At 42.2% G+C, this 27250-nt stretch overlaps 1 protein-coding gene across 1 annotated transcript in view; it reads left to right on the top strand.

Moving 5' to 3' along the window:
- The window catches only part of VPS33A (VPS33A core subunit of CORVET and HOPS complexes), a 28985-nt gene extending 4526 nt beyond the window's left edge, over window positions 1-24459 (top strand). Inside the window, exons 4-13 of the mRNA XM_006047181.4 lie at window positions 1388-1574; window positions 7267-7383; window positions 8440-8614; window positions 12102-12295; window positions 13848-13974; window positions 15182-15249; window positions 16138-16275; window positions 19111-19248; window positions 23189-23357; window positions 23873-24459. Coding sequence (XP_006047243.1) covers window positions 1388-1574; window positions 7267-7383; window positions 8440-8614; window positions 12102-12295; window positions 13848-13974; window positions 15182-15249; window positions 16138-16275; window positions 19111-19248; window positions 23189-23357; window positions 23873-24054 — 1495 coding nt within the window. The 3' untranslated portion in view covers window positions 24055-24459. The remainder of the gene's footprint in view (window positions 1-1387; window positions 1575-7266; window positions 7384-8439; window positions 8615-12101; window positions 12296-13847; window positions 13975-15181; window positions 15250-16137; window positions 16276-19110; window positions 19249-23188; window positions 23358-23872) is intronic.
- The last annotated feature ends 2791 nt before the right edge of the window (window positions 24460-27250 follow it).

The following is a 27250-nucleotide window of genomic DNA, read 5'->3' as shown; positions in this document are numbered from 1 at the left end:
GTCCTGAGCTTTTCATTGTAAACCCCTTCTCTTGCCAGTGCCTCAGATAGTGGTCTTTTGCTTCTTGTTTGTTTGTTCTTATTTATTTATCTGGCCGTGCTATGTCTTAGTTGCAGCACTCGGGACCTTCGATCTTCGTTGTGGCATGTGGGGTCTTCAGTTGCAGCATGCAAGCTTTTTTTTTTTTTTTTAATATTTATTTATTGGCTGTGCTGGGTCTCTGTTGCTGCACATGGGCTTTTTCTAGTTTCAGAGAGTGAGTTCTACTCTCTAGTTGTGATGTGTGGGCTTCTCTTTGCAGTGGCTGCTCTTGTGGAGCATGGACTCAAGGGCATGTGGGCCTCAGGTGCTGCCGCTCATGGGCTCCAGAGCGCAGGCTCTGTAGCTGTGGTGCACGGGCTTAGTTGCTCCATGGCACGTGGGATATTCCCAGACCAGGAATTGAGCCAGTGTTACCTGCATTGCCAGGCAGTTCCTTAACCACTGGACCATCAGGGAAACCCATGCAAACCCTTTGTTGGGATCTAGATTCCTGACCAGGGATCGAACCCGAGCCCCCTGCATTGGGAGAACAGAGTCTTGACCCTGGATCACCAAAGACATCCCAGAAAGTGGTCTTTTAGAAAAACTAGGACAAACATGGAAAAATACAAGAATGGAAATAGGAAACTTGTGGCATTGTTCAAACAGTCTGAGAGGGCAGTTATTATAAAACTGCATTCTTTTAGGACAGCTAAAAGTTTGGATATGTATCAGTAGAAAGGACCCTGGTTTTAAAAATGAACAACAACAATAAAAAAGCCTACCTCTAATGGTTATACTGATTACAAAGTGCTTGAATTTCATAAGCAAAGTAAGAGCTGATTAAAATTTAATATAGCATCCAGTCTAGAGAGGAAATTCTCCCAGCTCCATTTGCACTCTGTGATACAATCGATTGATGTGGCCCCTAAAATCTTAAAAGCCATATGGGCTATTTTGAGAAGTTCACTGCCAAGGAGAGGAGAAAGAAGAGTCAATACTGAGCTTTCATTTGAAAAGGAGTCTCTGTGGCTGCATTGGTTTGGTTAGAGAACCATTTGTTTTCAATAAGACACAGATACACCATATCAGTAAACCTCAGAGCTTTAATGTCCCTGAAAATAGTTAAAGAGAAAGCTAGAAAATGCACATATTGGCTATGCATCAATGCTGGTTTCCTGTCGGGGGAAAAAAAAGAGAGCAAGAAAGTGACTGTAACTGTTTGGGTCTGAAAGCCAATGTCGTATGTTTATCTCACCAGCATTTATTTAGTGCTTTCTGTGTGCGTGGCAGTGGGGATAGAGTAAGTGAAATAGTCGAAGACTCTAGGGAACTCATAAGCTAACAAATGTTCCTTCTTTTGCAGTGAAGACAGACGTGGCCCAGCAAGAGATTTCCACATTTTGTTCGTGCCACGACGTAGCTTATTGTGCGAACAGAGGTTGAAGGATCTGGGTGTTTTGGGATCCTTTATTCATAGGGAGGAGTATAGCCTAGATCTTATTCCTTTTGATGGGGATCTCCTATCCATGGAATCGGAGGGTGCATTCAAAGTAAGTTTGGCATTTTCTGTTTTAATGTCAGGCTGTGATTTTTGCCCAATTTATGAGCTTGATGGTCATTTTCATCTCAGATGTACAGCAGAATGCTTCAGTATTTTTGCAGATTATATTCTATTTTGGGTTATTATATTAGGTATAGTTTCATGTGCTGTACAGTATATTCTTGTAGCTTATTTTTTTTTGTACTGGTTGGTATCTGTTACTCCCATACCCCTAATTTGTCCCTCCCCTCTTCCGTGCCCCACTGGTTCCTTGTCTTGTCTTTTTTTGGATGGGGGGGCGATGAAGTAGAAAAGAATAGCTTTATTGGTTTGCCAGGCAAAGGGGGCCACAGTGGGCTAATGCCCTCAAAACTGTGTGTCCCCTCCTGGAGGGAGTAGTGAGGAGTTCTATAGCAATGGTCCAAAGAGGGCGTAATCAGCTTGTGGACACGCTTCTGATTGGTCAGTGGTGAGGTGAGTGGAGGTCAGCATCATCAACCTTCTGATTCCAGTGGGTCTGGAGTCTGCATGCATACAGTTAACTTCTGCCACCTGGTGGGGGTGTCAGTAGCTGGTGTCTGGGCTTACTAAGGCTCAGGTTCTTTGTGTCTCAGCACAGAAGGGATTCAGTGAGAGGCAAAGGGATAGGCGAGAAGCAGAGTTATTAACATAGGACACTTGTAAGAGGTGCAGGCCGGCAGGTGAGGGGGCTCTGCCACCTCTAGTTGGTTTTCTATGTCTGTAAGTCTGTTTCTGTTTTGTATATACATTCATGGTATTATCTTTTTAGATTTCATAGATGAGTGGTATCACATAGTGTTTGTCTTTTTGTCTTATTTCGCTAAGCATAATATTCTCTAGGTCCATCCATGTTGCTACAAATGGCACTGTTTCATTCTTTTTTAATGCATGAGTAATATTCCATTGTACACTTGCTAAGTTGCTTCAGTTATATCCAACTCTGTGTGACCCTTTGGACTGTAGCTCTCCAGGCTCCTCTGTCCATGGGATTCTCCAGATGAGAATATTAGAGTGGGTTGCCATGTCCTCCTCCAAGGCATCTTCCCAACCCAGGGATTGAACCCATGTCTCCTGCATTGGCTGGTGGGCTCTTTACCACTAGTACCACCTGGAAAGCCCAATATTCCATTGTGTGTGTGTGTGTATACAGACACATACATTTTTTTATATATACACCCACACACACCCCATATGTTCATCATCCATTCATCTGTTAATGAGCACTTGGGTCGCTTCCATGTCTGTTGTAATTAGAACTCTCATGAGTTGGGGTACATACAGTATCTTTTCAATTAGTGTTTTTATTTTTTCCAGATATATATCCGGGAGTAGTATTGCTATTTCACATGGCAATTCTAGTTTTTTAAGGAACCTTCATGCTGCTTTCCATAGTGGCTGCACCAATTTATATTCCCACCAGGAGCGTGGGAGGGTTCCCTTTTCCCTTGGCTCCATACTCCCTCCAGCCATTTATTATTTGTAGACTTTTTAATGATGGCCATTTTCACTGGTGTAAGGTGGTACCTCAGTATAGTTTTGATTTGCATTTTTCTAATAATTAGTGACATTGAGCATCTTTTCATGTACCTACTGCTGCTGCTGCTGCTGCTGCTAAGTCGCTTTAGTCATGTCCGACTCTGTGCAACCCCATAGACGGCAGCCCACCAGGCTTCCCCATCCCTGGGATTCTCCAGGCAAGAACACTGGCCATCAGTATATCTTTTTTGTAGAAGTGTCCGTTTATACCGTATGCTTATTTTTTTTATTGGAGTGTTTATTTTTTCGTTAAGTTGTATGAGCTGTTTGTATATTTTGGAAATTAAGCCCTTGTCCATCGCCTTGTTTGAAAATAATTTCTCCCAGTTCGTATGTTGTCTTCATTTTGTTTATAGTTTCCCTTGCTTTGCAAAAGCTTATAAATTTGATTAGGTCCAATTTGTTTATCTTTGCTTTTATTTCTATTGCTTTGGGAGACTGACCTAAGAAAACATTGGTATGATTTATGTCAGAATGTTTTGCCTATATTCTCTTCTAGGAGTTTTATGGTATCACGTCTTATATTTAAGTAAACATGGCACTTTTTAAACAAATTTTCTTGGTTGATTTATATTTTTGGCTGCAGTGGGTCTTTGTTGCTGCGCTAGGGGGCTAGTTGCCGCAAGCAGGGGCTACTCTCTAGTTGTCTCTTGACTTAGTTTGTGATAGTTTTTGCTATGTGTATGTCTTTCTTTTTAAGTATATTCTGTACTCAGATGAGTGCACAAATCATAAGTATAAAGTTTGATGGATTTTCACAAAGTGAAAACACCTGGGACTCTGCTTAAAAAAAAAACAACAAAAATGCTACCAGTATTCCAGAATGCCTCCTTTTGCCACTTCTAGTGACTCCCCACCCTATTGTGTCTTCTTAATGTAATCATGTTTATCTGTGTTTCCTTCTTTGAATTTTGCGTATGCGACAGTGATCCTGCTAGTCTGGAGACTAGAACTTTTGAGAAGCACTGGTGTTGTGCCCACAATTATTTGAAACTTTTTCTTCTGTATTATGTTGTTACTGTGATCACCACCTTCAAAGAGTTAACCTGAGGAAGAACTCAGTGACACCCCTGATGAATTTTATAACCAAGAGAGTTTCTTGGCTCTTTTTTTTAAAGTCATGTTCCCCATTGTTTTGCTTACAACAGACCTCTTCCAATGGTAGTACAGATTTCTCCACCTGCCCCCTGCCCCGCCCCCAACCTAAAGTTTTATATGAAACATACAGAAAAGTTGAAGCTTGAAGGAATGGTACAGTGAACACCTGTATACTCATCACCTAGATTCTGGAATTAACATTTTGCTGTATTAACTTTAAATCATGTACCTTAATGATGTACCCTGGTATAATCAATTCACATCTGTGTAATTAATGTGACTCGGTAGCAGCTGAGGAAAACTTGCCCCAGCATGACAAAACCTGCCCAGAGGAGAGATTTCCTGTTTATTTAACCGCTGGTTTGCAAGAAAGGGCAGAATTCTTTTCTGCCAAGAATTTCAAGCCCTTGGCTGTATATGTTCACTGAAGATTCTATTTTAGAAATCAAGGATTTTGCCTGGATAATAAAGCTAAGAATTCTACTTGAATGTTAAATTCAAGTCCGATTTCTAATAGAGGTGAAGTAATTATACTTATTTATTGGATTTTAAACAATGAGCATAATTAGGTTTTTGGTTTCTTTTTTTTTTGGCATCAGGAGACATACGTGGACCTTTCTGTGCTTTGGGGATATGATTTTGATCATCTTGAACGTTGTACTGTACAGAATGTGGGAATTAGAGTTCAGTTCAGTTGAATGCTCAGTCACAGGGCTTAAACTGTTTTGGCCTTCACTTGTACATGTAGGAATGAATACATAGAAAATCTGCCTACCTCCTTTTTAAACATTGCAAGATACTCTACTGTATAGGCATGTGGGACTTTGGGGTCAAAAAAACATGTATATTTAAATGTTAATGGGTATTAGCATTTGTCCCCTCCAAAAATGTCCTCATGGCTGAAATACCAGGTGAAATTCCACAAGCACAGAATAGAGGGATATTAGGACAAATAATCACCCACCACCAGTCATATGACAGCAAAAAATTCAAGATAAATATGTATCCTCAACTTTTAAATCTTTTTTAAGAGATAGAATTATAAAAGGAATATCTTTATAGTAATGCAGCTTTCTAAACTTAAACAATTAATACTACTTTGAGAGATGTTCTCTAATTTTTTTTTTTTTTAATTTTTGTCTTGGCTCTGCTCCGATAGGGAGTTTTAAGTAATTTTCCATAAAGTATGTCTCTGGACATTCTTGATTTGGCTGTGTCGTACGCAGTGAAACGTTAGCATTGCCAGGCTTGGAAGAGCCACCAGGCATTACTTTCAGTGAAGACCAAGCATCCTCACAGGCTCCTTCCGGCACAGCCCCCCTTCCTCCCTGGGGCAGAACAGATGAATTCCACCCTCTCATCCTGAATCCCTCCAGCGTCCCCTCCCTCCTGGCTTTGGAGGCTACAGACATGTCAGGAGGGTCAGTGAGGGGTGTCTGGTCCAGTGTTCCATTCTGACTTATGAGTGGATGATGATTATGAAAAGGAAAAATCCAAATGATTTCTAATTGTTATATAATAAAATAATAAAATTATTAATAAGAGCTATATATGAATATAACTAGAAAAGCTAATAATTTTGTTTATATTTTAATATTACATTAATAATGTTAAATATTAATATTGTAAATAATGACAAAAGCTAACATAAGCACTTGTATGTTTCAGGTCCTGGGATGAAATGTTTTACGTGTGTTTTCCTCATTTAATCCATATACTATGTTGAATATACTCCTTCTGCAGACAATAAGGCATAGAGAAATTATCTAATTGCCCCAGGGCACCAGCTGGGAAATGACACAGCTGAGGTTCGGAACAAGACAACCAGAGTCAGGAACCTGTGCTCCTACCAGTGTCAAAACTTCTGGAGTCTCTCCTGTCACTTCCTAGCTGTTTTTTTTATTTTTAACTTTTTATTTTATATTGGAATATAGCCAATTAACAATGTGTTTTTTCATTTTTATTATAATTTTCATAATTTATTGACTTGTTAGATTTTCTTCTCGAGTTGTCACTTTTGTGCCACTTTTATATATTATGTTTATTTTTATTTCTAGTTTTATTTTCAATTAGAGAATAATTGCTTTACAATGTTGTGTTGGTGTCTGCCATACAGCAACGTGAATCAGCCATAAGGATACGTATGTCCCCTCCCTCTGGAACCTCCCTCCCACCTCCCCCAGCTGGTTTGGTGTGTATTTTTGTGTCCCTTTTTCTATGCCAAAGAAGCATAATTTTGCCTACGTTACAAAATTTACCCTGTATACTTCATAAGGCAAAATATATTTTCTGAAAATGGGATCACTCTAAAGATGCTCAGCTGCCCCTTTTGCATTTCTCAAGATGTTATGGCCTTCAGTCGGCGTCAGTGTGTGAAAATCTGTGTCATGTTTGTAAAGACTGCCGCGTAGCCCGTTGTGAGGTCACCTGGGATTCTGGGGCTCAGGGAATACGTGCACTTGTGGGCATCGCCATGTGGCTCCCGCAGTGCCCTCCTAGCCTCTGCACTCGCCACTGTGAGTGAGGGAGCCTGGTTCCCTTCTCAGTCTTTCTTGGTAGTAGTGGTCTAGTCAATAAGTCATGTCCAACTCTTTGTTACCCCTTGGACTGTAGCCCGCCAGGCTCCTCGTCCATGGGATTCTCCAGGCAAGAACACTGGAGTGGGTTGCCATTTCCTCCTCCAGGGGATCTTCCCGATCCTGCTGGCCAGGCAGATTCTTTACCACTGAGCCATATGGAAAGCCCGTAAAATCTTTTCTAATCAGTAGCTTATTCAAGAGCTGGTAAACTGGGAGGAGTGCCTTCCAGAAAGCTCTGCCCTGGGAGAATGGCTTCCACACTGTCCCCTGATGGCAGAGCTCTTGGGCTCCTGGCCTGGGCTGCCAAACAGCAGCTTTGTAAACTGGACCCCAGTTTGCAGCTTCCTGGCAAAGTGGGGAAGTGGAAACCATCTTACCCAGTGGCTGCCAGGTCCCAACACCAGACAGAGGCAGGCACCACAAGGCACCCAGGTAACCGTGACTGTAACTAGCCCTTCCTCTCCACAGGAGTGCTATCTGGAAAGTGACCAGACCAGCCTGTACCATGCAGCCAAGGGGCTGATGACCCTGCAAGCTCTGTACGGGACCATCCCCCAGATCTTTGGGAAAGGAGAGTGCGCCCGGGTAAGAAACGGGAGATGCTTCTGATGGTGGAGCAAGGGCCCCCTGGTCCCTGGGAGGGGGAGGAGTGAGAATCTGTTTTGATTTGAAAATTCGCATACTTGCTAAAAATTTCTTTATAGCTCCCAAATTGGCACAGTGTTTTGCAGATATGCTCAGGGAGGCAGTAATTTGTATCATCCAGTAATTGAAGTTGTGCATGTTCTCAGCTGAGATCACAGCAAGCAACCCTCTGCCTTCAACTCATACCATGAACAAGTGTGATTTTTGCCACTATAGTGCCATGCAGTACTCATTGCCACTTTTGTGTGTGTGTGTGCATTTTTGTGCTTTTTTTTTTTTCGGTTGGTGATTTCACTGTTAAAATGGCCCCCAGGGGTGGTGCGGAAGTGCTATCCAGTTTTCAGAATGTAGGAAGGCTATGATGGTCCTTTAGGGAGAAAACTCATATTAGATGAGCTTCATTTAGTATAAATGATAGTGTTGGCGAATCAACAGCATATATTTAATGTCTTTAAATAGGACACACATAAAACAAGGTTATATATTGATCAGATGATGAAACTGTTGTAACCAGAGACTCAAGAAGCCCTCACCCTAATGGCCCTGCAGAGCAGTGGTTCAGTATTCACTGATTCAGCATTCACGGTGACTTTCTAGAATAGAACTTCCGTGAATAATAGACTCTGATTTTATGCCTCGTTGAGAAATAGCTGGCAAAAGTGTAAGTGTTGGAATGGGCATCCAACATGGAGTGGTTTTCTGTCGCTGTTTATTTCTTGTCCATCTCACTCTTCCACCATTTTTGTCCATTTTTTACTTTTTTGATACTTTCCATTTTTAGCTGATTTTTTTCTTTTTTTGGCTGTGCCGTGTGGCACATGGGATATTAGTTCTCTGACCGGGGATCAAACCTGGGCCCCTTGCAGTGGAAGCGCAGAATCTTAACTACTGGATCACTAGAGAAGTTCTAGCCAATTTTTTTTTTTAGTCCTAGCAAGATTTTTAAATCTGCTTATAGTCATGAGAGTCCCACCTGATCCCATGTTTTGTTTCCAGCAAGTGGCCAATATGATGATCAGGATGAAGAGAGAGTTTACAGGAAGCCAGAATTCAATATTCCCCGTGTTTGATAATCTCTTGTTGCTTGATCGGAACGTGGATTTGTTATCGCCTCTCGCCACTCAGCTTACGTACGAAGGACTCATTGATGAAATTTATGGCATTCAGAACAGTGAGTAAAGTAACCCTGCCTTTTACCAATAGGTAATCTGATAGGAATATCCAAAAGACCAGTTAAAAAATTTTTTCAAAGAAAAACCCATATTCTAAGCAGTATTTATTATAGTGGACAGAGAAGAAAAAATATGCTGAAATAGTAATTCAAAAGACCATTTTTTTTTTTTCAGAAGACGCTTCTTTTCTAAATAACTCAGTATTTGGAAAAATTAAAATGCTGATTTTAGACACTAGGATTCAGTGACATCTGAGCAAACTGTCCTTGTTGGTCACACATAGGCTGGTGAGTGTTTACTGCACAGGACTGTGTGTGCCCCCTGTGAGCAGAGGCCCAGGGCTGAATGCAGGTGGCCCTGCAGTTGGAGAACATAGATTCCAAGGTAGGCAGTCATTCAGGAAAGCTTGTGGACGAGGTAGCTTTTGTATTGGGTTTGGAAAGATGGGTAGAATTTAGGGGGGCGTTCCTGGTGAGGGGCAGTCAGCATAACACCTGTGGGGAACCATGGGGCAAGTAGCTTGCTGAGGCAGGGGGCACAGCGGGATACATTCTGGAAGAAAAGTGATAACAGGAGGTTGGAGACACTTGATGATAGACTTGAAGGCCTACTAGAGTTAGGTTTAACAGACAGTTGGGGTCAGAGATCACAAATATGTTTTATTTGGTTTTGACCGCATGATTTATGCCTGTTTCTGTCACTGTTTAAAATTGGAGAAGACTCTAATAATGATCTTGATGTATTCCATGTCTTTAAAAACCTATGAGGCTCTGGCAACCCCATGACCACATTCGTATGTGGCAGCTGGTGCCCAGTGAAGATCCCTTCTTTAGACAGGCCCTTCTCTGTAGAATACCGCAGACTCCACCACTCCTGTCCCATCCAGGCCTCCTTCCCTCATTTACATGAGCCCCAGTCTCTTTTGGCATCCTGAGTTATATCACAGGGAGCCAAGGAAGAGCCTTGGAGGAAAGCATGGAGGCAGAAAGCCAGCTGGTGGTGGCCAGAGCTCAGGAAAAGGGTGGGGAGTCAACTCCTGTTGGGTACGGGATTTCCTTTGGGTTTTTTGTTCTTTAATTTTTTGGTTGCACCACAAGGCATGCGGTATCTTAGTTCAGCAAGTAGGAATTGAACCTGCACCCCCTGAAGTGGAAGCATGGAGTCTTAACCATTGGACTGCCAGGGAAGTCCCAGGGTTTTCTTTTGGGATAAAAAAAGTTCTGGAACTAGAGACCAGCTGTGGTTGTAGACAGTTGTGTATATAATAAATGCTTTTGTAAAATGGTTAAAATGGTTTTATGTTAGGTGAATTCTACCATAAGAATGCATGGAGAGCAGATGGATAGATGGATGGCCAAGGGAGTAGATGAAGACACAGCCATGAAGAGGAATTTCCACAAAGCAGAGTCTTTAATGATAAGGCTGTAAAAAGTCTTATTTTTAAATTATTTGTTCCAAAATTTGGCTTTTTTTTTTTTTTTGGCTGTGTTGAGTCTTTTTTGTGGTGCAGGGGCTCAGTAGTTGCAGTACATGGGGTTAGTTGCCCTGCAGCATGTGGGATCCCAGTTCCCTGACCAGGAATCAAACCCAAGATCCCTGCATTGGAAGGCAGATTCCTAACCACTGGACCACCCGGGGAAGTCACCAAAAGATGTCATCTTGAATACTTCTAAAAACTCCATTTCATGGACAGAGGAGTTCTATGCTAGATAGTAGGTAGAAATCAAAGAAATGAGGGAGCTCCTCCTCTCATGGTTGCAGAGAGCAAACACCTAAGAGACCTTTAGAAGGAGCTAGGGTTTAGGGCAGGGAGGTGGCCTGGGGAGTGAGGGGAGGCCATGTAAGATAGGTGAGAGGTAGGAAGGGATTCTCCAAGAAGAGAAGGACTATGTGTAAATTCAGTATCTTGGCAGCAAGGTTTTTTTTTTTCTTTTTCCATAATATAAGTCAAGCATTGATTAAGGGAAAATTGAAAAAATAAAGAAGGAAAACATACATCTTCCATGATCCCTGAAATCCTGCTGCCAAACTTTGGGACAACCAATATGTATTTCCTCATAGTCATTTTTTCTATTAAGAGTTTGTTTTCAGTTAACAAAAAGTAGAATCAGCTTGTACAAATTATTCTGAAAAATTTGGGGAGGGGGGTTGTGGGAGCCCACGCAGCTTGTGGGGTATCTTAGTTCCTTGACCAGATTTTGATTGAACCTGGATTGAGCCCAGGTCTTCACAGAGAAAGCGCTGAGTCCTAACCACTGGACTAGGTACGGGGATTCCCTGAACCTTGTTTTTGACTTGGTATAAGATGAGCATTTTCTCAGCATATGTATAATTTTAATAGCTTAATTAAGATCCATAATATATATTATACCATGGTTTGTACAACCGTTCCCCTAATGTTGGGCAATTTATGTTTGGGTTTCTTTTTTTTTAATGGTTATAAAGGCATCTGTGTACATAATTTTTTTTCATATACTATATTTCTTCCTCTGCATTCTCTGATGCGGGATTTAGGGGTCAGAAGTATTAATATTATAAGGTCCTTGATTCATACTGCCAAGCTTCTTAGAGTTAAACCAGTTTATGTGCTAAGGCAACTTGTAAGAGCATGTAGGGTATTTCCGGAAATGGCGACTAAGTTGGTTTGGAGGGAACACAGGTGGGAGAAGTGGGTTAAGGCTACATAGTGGAGGAACTGGATGCTGTACCGAGTAATTTGGGAGCTTCTCCTGGATTGGAGTGGATAGCTTCTGTAAAAGCCAGACAGCAGATATTTTAGGTTATACAGTGCCTCTGTGGAGTCTCAGTTCTTCATTGTAATGTGAAAGCAGCCCCAGATAAGAGAAAACAAATGGGCATGGCTTTGTGCCAATAAAACTTTATAAAAACAGGAAGTGAGCTGAAATTGACTTTCGGGTGATAGCTTTCAAACTATTTTGGACAACAACAAAATATGTATTATATTATGACCTATTATATACACACATATGTGTATATGAAACTGAAGCAAAATTTTATTTAAAAAAAACCATTCCCCTACTTCATGTGATGAATACTTCATGTATTTAATGTTTTGTATGTTTGTTTATAATGCTCATTGCAACCCACCAACTTATTTCATGATCCACTAATGGGACATGACCTACAGTTTGAAAAACACCATAAGATAATGGGAGAGATCCTTGTAAAATTTTTTTAAGTGAAAACGTAACCCATCCCTGAATAAGTTTAGGAAGTAACTAAACATTGCTGCAGTGATTTAGATAGGTGACTCCAAAGAAAAGTGGAACCATGATATTAATATTGAAGAGTGACTGCATTCTGTACTGTGATTGTGGAAAAATCAGAGCCTCAGTGCCATGCACCATTTTTTCTAAAGCCGGCTTCCACCCTCTTCTGAGTTGGAAAATTCTGTTTAGTGCCTGAGCTAAACTGGTTCTTCCATTAAACGCACGCAGGGCCTTGTTCCCTTCTGCTGTTGTTCAGGTTATGTGAAATTACCTCCGGAGAAATTTGCACCTAAAAAACAGGGTGATGGTGGTAAGGACCTTCCCACGGAAGCAAAGAAGCTTCAGCTGAATTCTGCAGAGGAGCTGTACGCTGAGATCAGAGATAAAAACTTCAATGCTGTGGGCTCTGTGCTTAGCAAGAAAGCAAAGGTGATCTCCGCAGCATTTGAGGTGAGATGGTTTGGTTGTTACCCAGCTTCTGTAGGTCACAGGCTAGAGTGCCCACCCCTCCTAGCGAGCAAGGACTGCCAAAGTGCAGCCACTGAGCAGGGCTGCAGTTCTCCTGAGCAACTGTGGGCTCAGCTACTGGAGAACCCAAGATTTTCTTTCTTTTTTTTTTTTTAAATATATGCACCTTCATTCATTCATTCTGCACTTCGTAGCATGCAGGATCTTAGTTCCCCAATCAGGGCTGGAGCCCCTGCCCCTGCATTGGAAGCAAGGAGTTCTAACCTCTGGACCACCAGGGAAATCCCCCCCAAGGTTTTCTTTTTAAACTTCTCCCCAGACCTATGAGAAAAGGTGTTTTTCTCTTTTAGGGAGAGAAAGGGGTAGTATTTTGAGTTTACAAGCGTTCACCATAAATATTTGTTTTACCTTCTTTTTAATTATTTCCCATCTCTCTTAAGAGGAAGCCAGCTGTACTCTAAATAAAAGATCCTCTATAATAGAACTTGCAATTTGGGCCAAAAGCTCCCAGTTTAGCCAACATGCCAATGGCAAGGGAACTCTGCAGATGCAGGAGGTGATAATAAGAGCGAAATCCCAGGAGCCCAGAGCTTTTAAATGGACGGCTTCATTATCACCTTCCTGCCTCCTCTTGCCCAGCCACTGGTTTATTCTTGGTTAAGCTCATTTTTGAAACGGGAATTCAGTAAGATGCTGAACTCTGCATGTTTAGTCTTTGGAAACATGTATTAGGAGAACTTTGAAGACTGATTTTTTTCACTGAGTGTGTATTTCCAGGTTTCATCTTTATTTTTTTTAGTGTTTTTTTTTTAATGTGGACCATTTTAAAAATCTTTATTGAACTTATTACAATTTTTGCTTCTGTTGTTTATGTTCTGGTTTTTTGGCCATGAGGCATGTGTGATTCGACCAGGGATCAAACCCACACCCCTTGCATGGGAAGGTGAAGTCTTAAAACACTGGACATACCTGGGAGGTCCCTAGGTTCATCTTTGTTAGGATTCGTTAATTGATTTTCTTCAATTTTCTGAGTTACTTGCTTTACAATTACTAAACTTTGCAAAAAAAAAGAAAAATTTCTCATCACGAAGTAAGGTTCTTTTTATCCATGGACAGTATTCGAGATTGAGGTTCAGCAGTAAGAATGGATTTTTTTTCTGTTACAGAGGAAACTTTTTGCTATTTATGTTCCCCTCTTAATATAATGTCTTGATTTTAATTTTTTACTCAGAAATGTTTGTGGATAACCTAATATCGTCCCCCACAAATACTAATCACAATATTATCTGGTCCCTGGGAAGGGAAAAACCTTAGGCATTTGCTCCCTAAAAAAGTACTAATGTAGTGAACAGGAGCAGCGAGCCTATCTTTTCTGTTTTTCTGTGTCATGTTGAAGATGGGTCTGGCCTGATTTATTTGTATTCCCTTCTTTCTTTTGCATTAGTATAAATTGAATGTCCACTAAGCAATACAAAGAACAGAGCGCTTAAAATATCTTCCCCACTTCCCGCTCCTGCTGTTTTATGCATTTCAGGAAAGGCACAACGCCAAGACAGTTGGGGAGATCAAGCAGTTCGTTTCACAGCTGCCCCACATGCAGGCAGCGCGAGGCTCCCTCGCAAATCACACCTCGATTGCAGAGCTGATCAAAGATGTAACTAGTGAGTATCCTTGGGAAGTGATGGAGCTCGCCTGGGGCTGACTAGCACGCACCATGACTGACACCATGGCCATTGGCACCGCCATGCTCCCTTGGAGGGTTAGCTCTGTTTTAATACCGTATGTTATCCTCAGTGTTAATTAAATGTTCCCATGTTTATAGTCAAAAATGTTCCCTTTGTGGTTAACTCAGTTTTCTTTCATTAATAAGATAATGTAATCATGTGATACAATATTTGGAATGTCAAAAAGAGAAAAAAATTCTTCCCCTAACATGAGGCAGTTAATTGTTTCAATCTGGTTTTTATCCTGTCATTAACGATTACTTAGAGCAGAATCCAGTTTCTGTTTTTGTTTTTCCCTTGAAGACTCCCTAGGTAGAGAGTATATGTTCAGTATTTTGAAAGAGCTTGGGAAATGTCTGTTACACCAAAGATGAATTTACTTGTTAAAACACAGGCTATAAAAGCTGAGTTAGAGATTGTTCAATGCCCTGTTTTATAAAGTATGCTTTGAATCTTACATAAAAGTGTTAGAAAATCAGTCCTTTGTTTTCAGATTGATGGAAGTGGAGATCAGGTGAAACTGGGTTAGATCTGATGATGCAAGTAAAAGGCTCTTGGCAAATTAGCTTTCATTGATACTGAAGAAAAGGAGAAGGCAATGGCAACCCATTCCAGTACTCTTGCCTGGAAAATCCCATGGACGGAGGAGCCTGGTAGGCTTCAGTCCATGGGGTCGCGAGGAGTCAGACATGATTGAGTCACTTCACTTTTACTTTTCGCTTTCATGCACTGGAGAAGGAAATGGCAGCCTACTCCAGTGTTCTTGCCTGGAGAATCCCAGGGACGGCAGAGCCTGATGGGCTGCCATCTATGGGGTCGCACAGAGTCGGACACAACTGAAGTGACTTAGCAGTAGCAGCAGATACTGAAGAAAAATTCCTAAGATCTTATTAGAATCCTAAGGATCTTGAGATTTCATGAGAGTCCTAAGAATAGCGAAAGGGTACAGTGGTTGACTATTCCTGGATGTAACTTAGGAGGTCAGAGTTATAGTTTTCCATGTTTCTTCGATTCTCTTCAGGTGGCAGTTTGAATTTTTGTTTGCTTTCTTTTTTGCATGTCATATTTCCTAATCATGCTCTGTGTATAAAAGCATTAACATTTATTGAATTTCTTACTTACAAATTTGCTGTTTCCATTTTAGCTTCTGAAGACTTCTTTGATAAATTGACAGTGGAGCAGGAGTTTATGTCTGGAATAGACACTGATAAAGTATGTGAAAATGAAACTGTTCTAACAAATAATTGATACCTTATAAAAACTAAGATTACAGCTAGAAAAGCAATTGCTTTGATTCCCATGCCTTATCTAAATATTTTGAAGAGCAGGTGCAAAATGTGAAAACAGAGATCTTAATCAAGTATTTAAGATTATTGTATTGAAGGCACTTTCTTCAGTGCACAGAGAGGTGAGGCCCCACTCCTAAAATCAAAGATCTCTAAATGAATAGATTTACTTCCTAAGTGAATTGATTTTTTTTTTTAATTAATTAATTAATTTGGCTGTACCGGGTCTTAGTTGAGGCATGTGGGATCTTTTCGCTGTGGCATGTGGGATCCAGTTCCCTGACTAGGGATCGATCCCAGGCCCCCTGCATTGGGATTGCTGAGTCCTAGCCACTAGACCACCAGGGAGGTCCCAGCAAATTGGTCTGATAGTTCCTTTACATATCCACCTCTATTACTGAATTTGAAATGATCGAATTTGTGAAAATTCCCATCTTCTAGAAAGATTCTTGTTACTTTATGCTGATAAATTGCTGCTGGGATAGCCAGGATCACACACCCGGGACATGCAGCAGCCTCTGGAGGTTGTCCATCCATGGAGACAGATGAGTCCAGACAGGCTGCTGGGTCCCTCGAGTCTGCCCTCGCCAGCCTGTGCTCCTGATCGCTGGCGTGTCTGCGTGGTGGGGGGGGTGGGGGGGGTTGTGTAGCAAGGGCCAAAGGAGCTACTCTGGAGGGAGCTGAGGGAAAGTGCAAAAAGAATGAGCCCTTCTCCCACTCATCTCCTTTATTTGACTTTGAAAAATAATAGTAAATATCCAGTTCTGTCAGTCCCCAGACCAGATGCTAGTGCCCATCTACACTTTGTTTTCAGGTTAACAGCTACATTGAGGATTGTATTGCCCAAAAACATCCCTTGATCAAGGTGTTAAGACTAGTTTGCCTCCAGTCTGTGTGCAATAGTGGACTCAAACAGAAAGTTCTGGATTATTACAAAAGAGAAATTCTACAGGTCAGTATATTTTTAAATGACTGATTTGCCAGGGGTGAAAGCGTCTTTCTAAAAAAAATACTTCCCAAAGCTGCTATTTGGGTGTAGGGTTTCCATTATCTTTTAAATGTTTTAATACCTGGAGGGATTGTCCTTGGTATTTATCTGCTGTGTTTGCATAATAATAACAATAGTTAATGTTTATTGAGCTTTTACTACATGCCAGGCTTAGTTAGAAGAGTGTTATGTGTATTCATTTGTTTAATCCTTACAAAGGTGATGAGCGAGATAGTCTTATCCCCATTTTATGGATGAGAAAACCAAGGCACAGAGGAGTGCTGTAACTTGCCCAGGGTCAGCAGCTAGTGTGTGCCGGTTGTTGTTTTACATTCCCTAAGTTGTGTCTCTTTGAGATGCCATGGACTGCAGTGCTCCAGGCTCCTCTGTCCTCCACTATCTCCTGGAGTTTGCTTAAATTCATGTCCGTTGAGTTTGTGATGCCATCTAACTATCTCATCCTCTGTCATCCCCTTATCGTTTTGCCTTCAATCTTTCCCAGCATGAGGATCTTTTCTAATGAGTTGGCTGTTCGCATCAGCTGGCCAGGGTATTGAAGCTTTGGCTTCACCATCAGTCCTTCCAATGAATATTCAGGTTGATTTCATTTAAAATTGAGTGGCTTGATCTCCTTGCAGTCTAAGGGACTCTCAAGAGTCTTCCCAGCACCACAGTTCAAAAGCATCAATTCTTTGGTGCTCCGCCTTTATGATCCAACTCTCACATCCGCACGTGATACTGGAAAAACCATAGCTCTGACTGCGTGGACCTTGTTGGTAAAGTGATGTCTCTGCAGGTTAATACGATGTCTACGTTTGGCGTGGCTTTTCTTCAAGGAACAAGCGTCTTTTGGTATCACAGCTGCACTCACTGTCCACAGTGATTCTGGAGCCCAAGAAAGCAACGTCTGTCACTGCTTCCACTTGCTCCTATCTGCCATGAAGTAATGGGGCCAGATGCCATGAACTTAGTTTTCTTAATACTTAGTTTTAAGTCAGTTCTTCCACTCTCCTCTTTCACCCTCATCAAGAGAGTCTTCAGTTCGTCTTCATTTTCTGCTATAAGAGTGGTATCATCTGCATATCTGCGGTTGTTGTGTTCTTTCCCAGAGAATCCCATGGATAGTATATACCGGAGCCAGGACTAACCCCAGACAGCCAGGGACTAGTGCTCCTGCTCTTTAACCAGACAATTCCACAGAGGAAGGGAACTTTCTGATGACGATTCCTTAGCCGACTTACTTAAATCAAGTCTGTTACTTTATAGTAAGGAAAAGCCCACCATTGTTTTTAAAATTCTCCTCTCTGTTTAAAAATGTTTCAGCTGTATGTACTTGCTGTTACTATTTACAGTTAAGTACATTATTGTCAAAACTAAATACTCAGTTTGGGTTTTTTGTGTGCTTCGCCTTTAAAAAATTACATGTGCATTCTCATCATATAACAATCAAATGAAGCAGAAGTATGTGGTGCAAGGGCTTCCCAGGTAGCTCAGAAGGTAAATAATCTGCCTGCAATGCAGGAGACCCGAGTTCAGTCCCTAGGTCTGGGAAATCCCCTGGAGAAGGGAATGGCAACCCATTCCAGTATTATTATTGCCTGGAGAATTTCATGGACAGAGGAGCCTGGCAGGCTACAGTCAATGGAGTTGCAAAGAGTCGGACACAACTGAGCATCTAACACACACACACACACACACACACACACACACACGGTACAAACTGTAACGCCCCGCCTCGCCTCCCCTCCCCACCATTCCCCTCCCCGGAGGGGACTTACATGAGCAGTTTGGTTTGAGTGCTTCCAGATCCCTTTCTTTGCATGTGTGTACAAAGAATGTTTACATACACAGACCATGGGGCGAGACCAACTGAATCTGAGTCCCAGCTCTGTTACTCATTAGCTGTGTGACCTTGGGCAAGTTATTTAAAGTTCTCTGTAAAATGAAGATAATAGTATCTACCTCATGGGGTTATAGTAAGAATGATTAAGTTAACATATATAAAGCACTTAAAACATGAAAAGTATCATATAAGCATCAGCTTTTATTACTCATTAGATCTCTTTTAATAGAAATAAAATCCTATTATGTGAAGTACAGTAAGTCCCCTACACACAAACCTTCAAAAGTTACAAACTTTCAAAGATGTGAATGTGCATTCCATCAATGTGAGACTTAAGAGAAACTGCAGCTTGCCCTCCAATTGTGTTAGTTGGGTACTCAGGCTAACTTTGCTGGACTTAAAAACACACTCTCAGAACAGAACTTTTTCGTATCTAGAGGACTTACTATATTCTATTTTTTTGTCCTTAAGAATAAATCCAGAAACTTGTTCTTAATCAGGATGTATAGGTCTGCCTCATTCTGCTTTTAACAGCTAGTTATATTCCATATGAAAATATACTATAATTTTTTTTTGCCCATGCTGTGGGGAATCTCAGTTGCCTGACCAGGGATAAGATCCCCACCTCCTGCAGTGGAAACATGGGATCTTAACCACTGGACTGCCAGGGAAGTCCAGAATACTATAATTTATTTGATGCTCACTTAAGTTGGGCCCATAAATTCTCAGAACTTTAAAGTGAAAAGTTTAAATCCTTTGAGTAATCCAGTGAGCTGGATTTGTTGTCATGGGCAAGCAGCTTTAGGACAGGCTTCCGTCCTGCCCTGCCTGCGCCCTTGGACAGTCATCGCCTGGATTTTGGTAACGTGCCCCAGAATGTTCACCAGTGAATTTGTTGGAAGTGCTCCTTTTTGAAAGTCACAGAAACCGTTTTCCTGATTTGATTTCTCTTGCAGACCTACGGCTATGAGCACATCCTGACCTTGCACAACCTCGAGAAGGCTGGTCTGCTGAAGCCGCAGACGGGGGGCAGAAACAATTACCCCACTATCCGGAAAACGTTACGCCTTTGGATGGATGATGTAAATGAGCAAGTAAGATGCTCCTCTTCAACTCACTGAGAGCTTCCCAGGTGGCTCAGTGGTAAAGAGACCGCCTGGCAATGCAGAAGATAATAATAATAGGAGACTCGGGTTCTATCCCTGGGTTGGGAGGATCCCCCGGAGGAGGAAATGGCAACTCACTCCAGTATTCTTGCCTGAAAAATCCTATGGCCAAAGGAGCCTGGTGGGCTACAGTCCACGGGGTCGCAGAGTCAGACACCCCTGTGCATACTTCAGCTCATTTGAGGTCCCATTGCTGGTGTATTGCCATGACATATGCTACTTGATCTATTCACCTGCTTTGCTTTCTAAAGACAGTTTTCTAATTTTTTTTTTTTTAAATGTGTGGATCCTGGCAGAAAGCAGTGCTCTTGTACTGAGTAGTTTGATGGAGTTTTATAAAGATGGGGCGGGACAGGCAGCGCAGTAGAGAACCACTTACCCTCTCCCATCTGAGGTCTGAGGGCAGGGGTTCCAGAACCAGGAGAGCAGAGCTGTGTGGTGACAAGCCAAGGGACTCAACCAGCTTCTGGCAGCATTACAGAGAGGGATTCGGGCAACAAAACGTGACCGCACAGTCCTGTCCTCTCCATTTTCCAGCTGGTGTGGAGCCCACGGGGCTGCCTCCTGGGCATACAGCACCAGGTAGAAGGTGGGGAGGGTCAGCCAAGGATCCAGTACAAAAGGAAAGCAGATGTGAGAAGCAAGGTTCCTCCCACAGACACTCAGAATTGATCACTATAACCAGTTTGTTATGCATCTTCCCAGAAAGATTCTGTATATAGACAAACATTTTTTAAAATATTTATTTATTGATTTGGCCACTCTGGGGTCTTAATTGTGGCATGTGGGATCTAGTTCCCTGAACAGAGATTGAACCCGGGCCCTCTGCATTGGGAGTACAGAGTATTACCCACTGGACCACCAGGCAATCCTAGACAAACATTTTTACATAAATGGTGCATATTCTATACCTTGGATCTTCAAAGTAGGGTGCACATTGCTTTATATTTGTTATTTATTCCCATCTTTCTAAATTTCATTTTTCTTATATTCTTTTTTTGGTTTTTCATAAGGGGCTTTATTAGGCTGCCTCTTGGCACAAAAGCTAACAATTAAACAATCTCTTCTCTCAGTACTAAAATTGGATTGTTTCTCCCCGGTGGGATTATCAGTTCAGTTCAGTTCAGTCGCTCAGTCGTGTCCAACTCGTTGCGACCCCATGAACTGCAGCATGCCAGGCCTCCCTGTCCATAACTAACTCCCAGAGTCCACCCAAACCCATGTCCATTGTGTCGGTGATGCCATCCAACCATCTCATCCTCTGTCGTCCCCTTCTCCTCCTGCCCTCAATCTTTGCCAGCATCAGGGTCTTTTCAAATGAGTCAGCTCTCCGCATCAGGTGGCCAAAGTATTGGAGTTTCAGCTTCAATATCAGTCCCTCCAATGAACCCAGGACCTATCTCCTTTAGGATGGACTGGTTGGATCTCCTTGCAGTCCAAGGGACTCTCAAGAGTCTTCTCCAACACCACAGTTCCAAAGCATCAATTCTTCAGCGCTCAGCCTTCTTCACAGTCCAACTCTCACATCCATACATGACCACAGGAAAAACCATAGCCTTGACTAGACGAACCTTTGTTGGCAAAGTAACGTCTCTGCTTTTGAATATGCTATCTAGGTTGGTCATAACTTTCCTTCCAAGGAGTAAGCGTCTTTTAATTTCATGGCTGCAGTCACCATCTGTAGTGATTTTGGAGCCCAGAAAAATAAAGTCTGACACTGTTTCCCCATCTATTCCCCATGAAGTGATGGGACCAGATGCCATGATCTTTGTTTTCTGAATGTTGAGCTTTAAGCCAACTTTTTCACTCTTCTCTTTCACTTTCATCAAGAGGCTCTTTAGTTCTTCTTCACTTTCTGCCATAAGGGTGGTGTCATTTGCATATCTGAAGTTATTGATATTTCTCCCAGCAATCTTGATTCTAGCTTGTGCTTCCTCCAGCCCAGCGTTTCTCATGATGTACTCTGCATATAAGTTAAATAAGCAGGGTGACAATACACAGCCTTGACGTACTCCTTTCCCTATTTGGAACCAGTCTGTTGTTCCATGGCCAGTTCTAACTGTTGCTTCTGGACCTGTATATAGGTTTCTCAAGAGGCAGGTCAGGTGGTCTGGTATTCCCATCTCTTTCAGAATTTTCCACAATTTATTGTGATCCACACAGTCAAAGGCTTTGGCATAGTCAAAAAAGCAGAAATAGATGTTTTTCTGGAACTCTCTTGCTTTTTCCATGATCCAGCAGATGTTGGCAATTTGATCTCTGGTTCCTCTGCCTTTCCTAAAACCAGCTTGAACATCTGGAAGTTCACGGTTCACATATTGCTGAAGCCTGGCTTGGAGAATTGTGAGCTTTACTAGCGTGTGAGATGAGTGCAATTGTGCAGTAGTTTGAACATTCTTTGGCATTACCTTTCTTTGGGATTGGAATGACAGCCGTAATTCCTGTGTTGTACAGTGTAAATGATGTATTAGTTTGGCTCTTCACTGCCCTGACCAGCCTGTACCTACCTCACCCACCCACCTCTTACCCTCTCAGCACTCAGGTTCTTACTTCCCCGAGAAGGGATGGAACCTGTGCTTCCTGCAGTGCAAGTACAGAGTCTTAATCAATGGATCACCAGGGAGGTCCCCTCCTTCATTCGTTTATATACGTATTTGACTGCATTGGGTCTTAGTTGCTGCGTGTGGGATCTTTTACTATGATATGTGGGTTTAGTTGCCCTGCAGCGTGTGAGATCTTAGTTCCCCAGCTAGGAAATCGAACCTGCATCCACTGCATTTGGAGGTGGATTCCTAACCACTGGACCACCAGAGAAGTCCCCCCTCCTTCATTCTTTTAATTTCTTTTTAATTGCTCCATAGTGGTTTTCAGTTATATCTTGTTTTATGACTTATTAGAAATTCAAGTCATTTGCAGTCTTTCACTAGTTCATTCAGTGTTGCATTAATATGTTTGTGCTTTGATCTTTTCTCCTCTGGAGCACAAGCCCCTTTGTGGGATAAATGCCTGAAAATTGAATTGACGGGTCCAAGGGTTCTGTTTCTCGGCTAGAGAGTTCCACTTTACTTGCCAAGAAGTTTCTTGCCAAACCAAGTAACAACTTTCCATCTTCATTTCCTAGAGATGCTTTGAGTGGCTTTTGAAGGTTTGAGTTGAAAGTGAACCTTTGGATGGAATAGTATGGAAACATGTACATTACCATATGTTAAATACATAGGCAGTGGGAATTTGCTGTGTGACGCACGGAGCTCAAATCCAATGCTCTGTGACAAACTAGAGGGGTGGGATGGGGTAGGAGGGAGGCTCAAGAGGGAGGGGATGTATGTATACCTCTCCAGGTGGTGCTAGTGGTAAAGAACCCGCCTGCAGATGCAGGAGACTTGTGTTTGATCCCTAGGTTGGGAAGATCCCCTGGAGGAGGAAATGGTAACGGACTCCAGTATTTTTGTCTGGAAAATTCCATGGACAGAGGAGCCTGGTGGGCTCCAGTCCATGGGGTCGCAGAGAGTCAGACTCGACTGCACACATGCACACATGGCTGATTCGTGTTGATGTATGGCAGAAACACAATATTGTAAAGTAATTATCCTCCAATTAAAAGTAAATTACAAAAAAGAAGAAGGTGACCCCTTGGCTGCTAAGAACAGAGCCAAGCATGAGTAGACTGGAGAATATTTTGATATTAGAGAAAGATATTTCAATATTGCTGCCAGATATTTCAGCATTGGAGCAAGCTATTTTGGGGCTTTGTGTTTCTACCTTCAAAGCCAAATCAAGTAATTTTGCATTACCCCAAAAGCCGCAGTTAGGTGGCTCCACTTCTCTGTCTCTTGCTGTACAAGCTTTTTTCTCTTCAATTATTTAACAGAATCCCACAGACATATCGTACGTATACAGTGGTTACGCTCCGCTCAGTGTGCGACTGGCCCAGCTGCTTTCCCGGCCTGGCTGGCGGAGTATTGAGGAAGTTCTGCGCATCCTCCCAGGGCCCCACTTTGAGGAACGGCAGCCGTTGCCCACAGGACTGCAAAAGAAACGTAAGTCCAGGGCCCGTATCTACAGATACTCATGCACTGTTTCTGTGGTTTTCACATATTAATGCACTTGCTTTGTAAAATACATTTGTAAAGGACTTAGGAGTCAGAGTCCAACATACTGCTGCTGTTAGCTGTGAATTACATTGTAAGCACTGGAACTCATTACTCCCTTAGGAGTAGCAGATTTCAACCTCTGAGTTGAGGATCTCCTAAGTTAGAAAAAACATTGAGATCAAAATCATGGTTCCTGAGTTTCAAGTGAACTGTCTGTACCAAGACATATACGACTTTTCTTAGGAATGATGCAGTTTTTTTAAGAGGTGGGAAAAGAAGCATCAATAATAAATAGTTCTTCCCTGGCAGTCTAGGGGTTAAGACTGTGCATTCCAATGCTGGGGGTGAGGGTTTGATCCCTGGTCAGGAAACTGATCCCACATGCTGCACAGCCAAAAATAAATACATAATTTTCAAAAATAATGGTAATGATTCTTCATTCTGAAATGTTCAAATTTTAGGTCAACCAGGAGAAAACCGAGTCACTCTGATCTTTTTCCTTGGGGGTGTAACCTTTGCTGAAATTGCTGCCCTGCGATTTCTCTCCCAGCTGGAAGATGGAGGTACAGAATATGTCATCGCCACCACTAAACTAATCAACGGGGCCAGCTGGTTAGAGTCACTAATGGAAAAACCTTTCTAGGGCGTTCCAAGTAGACTTACCAATGAACTACAGAAAAAACTGCTCCTTTGAAGAAGTTACGGGAATGGCAGTGCAGTTCCATGGAGAAATAACAACAGGAACGCAGAATTTACTTTGGGGTCAGCTTCTTAAATTAGGCTGTTTTCTCCATTCAGTTTCTCTTTTGTGTTCTTAAATTTTTTAAAGAAGAATGGAAGAGACTCAGCCTGTGTAAAAGAAATCCCAGTTTTTCATGTTCTGAGCCCAGGATCTCCATTAGAGACCTCTGGAAATATATGAAGCATGGTGGGGATGGATAATCTATTCAGCCATAAATGGGGCCAGTTCTTAAGAACGCAGGGACCAACCAGGTAAAAGTGAAAATAAAAGTGGAAGTCCAACCCCTAATAAACAGTGCTGAATTTCTTGGAGGTGCATCATGCCTAGGGCAGTGGCCAAGTGTTAGGGGCCTGGGGCTGGTATCTCAAATACCTGAGTTTGAGATTGTTTTTTCCTGTCGAACATGGCACCATACATCCAGTGTCACCAGTCTCTATGTTACCCGGTCGTCAGGGCAAGTTTTGGCCCCTTCTGTTTTTGATTCCACTGCTTCTAAAAGAGCAAAAGGTTTGGAAGAGCTTCTTGCCCCAGAACAGATTTTATGCTCTCTGTGATCAGCTGAATTGGTGTGGGTCCCCAACTTATCAAGAGCTTTTTACATTGAGGAAGACTCAGCTTTCTGAGAATGTATTTGAAGATGCGTTCTTAGTGCATTTTATTAAGAAATTTCAGTGGTAGATGCCTTCAGTTTTCTTCCCTGCTCATCGTGAGCCCACCATCCAGCTGGTTCCCCCCCGTGAGCAGTGACAGCTTTGCTTCGGCATGTGGCAGCTCCCCCTCCCAGGTAAGTGCCACACCTGCTGCCCCAGCAGTCTGCAGCCACTCCTTACACGGCCTCTGGTGTTTGTTATGCTAGGAAACACCCAGCTCCCTGGTCTGGTGATGTCATCCCCCTCTGGTACAGCTTGTTGGTGATCCAGGCATCCAGCTGCTACCTTTCCTGGGGGAGACTGCTAGGCTGTGGAAAGGAAGAGGGAAAGTGCTGGCAGAGAAGTTGGAAATCTCCCTCCTGCACTGTCCCAGCATCTGAAAGAGTTAAGGCCAAGAAGGGGACTAAATTAATGGTTTTACAGCCCTTGCCCAAGTCTCCAGCAAAATTAGTTGACCCCTCCCCCTTCTTTGCTGGGGTCCAAAGTCAGTGTCCCTCCCCAGGTGTCATTTCTTTTCTTTTTTTAAAAAATTATTTATTTGGCTCCACTGGGTCTCAGTTGCAGCACTTGGGATCTTCTTTGCTGCAGCATGTGGGATCTAGTTCCCTGACAAGGGATCAAATCCAGGCCCCCTGCATTGAGAGCACAGAGTCTTAGCCAGCGGATCACCAGGGAAGTCCCCCGAGGTGTCATTTCTGTTGTTAATTAGTACCTGTACATGTTTTCGTCTCTAGTGAAAGTCTGTTAGCACATGCCATGTTATGAGTGAAGGAGAAATCCTGCATTAAAAAAAAAATCTCTTTAATGTAAAAATGAGGGGTAGAAGAGGGAATATTTAAAAGATAAGCTTCTTGTGAATTTAACTTGGCTTTAACATTCAGTATTTGGAAAGGTCTTAAAGAAAGCAATTCCTGTTTTAGGAATCCTTTCTCAACTCCTTGTTAGCCCAGGGGGATTAGTTTATACTTTCCAGCCCCAGTGGCTCTCAGTCTCAGCTGCTGTAGAGAATAAAATGCACCTTGTCCATCACTGCTTTGGCTCCTGGGATTCAATTCAAGTCCAGTCAAGTCCCCTTGGCTGGGGTTTTGTCCTGTGAACAGATGCTCAGTTGTGTCTCATGTGTCTGCATTCACTCATGACTCTCCACTCGCTTGCTCTGAGCATAGTTAGGTCAGCTCCTAAAAATGCATTCAGCATAAGACTTCAAAACCTCAATTGCTTCATTTGTATGCAAATAGAAAGTGGGGGATAATTATATATTATACGCCTTTGTGTAAGTTCACTTAATACTTGAAGCAGTCTTTGTCCCAAAGAAGTGTGCCCTTACTGAGAAAACGGGTACGTGAATGGTACATTTATTCTTGGAAAGGGTGGATTGTTTACATCATGTCTGGACTTTTTGTCTAGTTGGGTAGACGGTTCTGCAACACCAGCAGTCCTACAAAAAGAAGTCTCCGTAGATAAAGAAGCCTACATAGGCGCTATTTTGTGTCCTTCTGTATACTTTTGAATTGTAGCCAAAAGAGAAATAAGTATTTGAACTGTAGTTTAACTGTGGAACAAGAGACTAATGGTTAAAGGAGGTTTAAAACAGCGCACTGTAAAGTTTTTCTTGTATATTGGAGTACAGCTGATTAACAACGTTGTGATAGCTTCAGGTGGACAGCAAAGGGACTCAGCCATACATGTATCCATTCTCCCCAAATCCAGGTAACAGCACATTTAATTCTTGAAGAGAACTGGGAAGGGAGATTTCCATGTGTTCAGCCACTGTAGCTCTGTCCTCACGACAAGTGGATTATAATTAATCTGACATGTAGTCTGTCTCTTCTTTTCAGTTGTACTGTTTATATTCAGCAGAGCTGAACTCAAAAAAAAGAAATACTTCTTTAAAAAAAAAAATACCAGAACAAACTGAGTGCCTAAAGCAGCCAGTAAGAGGGGCTGTGCTAAAGATGGCAAGGCGGAGAAATACAAACACCGCATAGACTATGAATGATAAACAGAATGAATTATACTTGAGAACCTTGTATATATTTCAGTCCTATGGTTTAACAGTGACATACTGTAGAAAATAGAGGATGTTTTTTGTCATCCAGCAATCAAAGAAAGTAAAGTTTCTCAGACTCTTTTATTTCTAAATGGATGCATGTGAACTTCAAGCTACATAATGTGTCTCAGCTTCAGTTACTCCACTGTGACATTATTTAGTTGCTAAGTCAGGTCTGACTCTTTATGACCCCATGGACTGTAGCCCACTAAGCTCTTCTATCCATGGGCTTTTCCCAGGCAAGAATACTGAAGTGGGTGGTCATTTCCTTCTCCAGCGGTTCTTCCCAACCCAGAGATCAAACCCACAACTTCTGCAGTGGCAAGTGGATTCTGTACCGCTGAGCCACCTGAGAAGGCCACTCCGTTGGTATAAAATACCCCAAATTGGGTGGTGA

This window comes from Bubalus bubalis, chromosome 17 (genome assembly GCF_019923935.1).
Source record: "Bubalus bubalis isolate 160015118507 breed Murrah chromosome 17, NDDB_SH_1, whole genome shotgun sequence".
NCBI lineage: Eukaryota > Metazoa > Chordata > Mammalia > Artiodactyla > Bovidae > Bubalus > Bubalus bubalis.
This window is presented reverse-complemented; position numbering and strand designations above follow the sequence as displayed.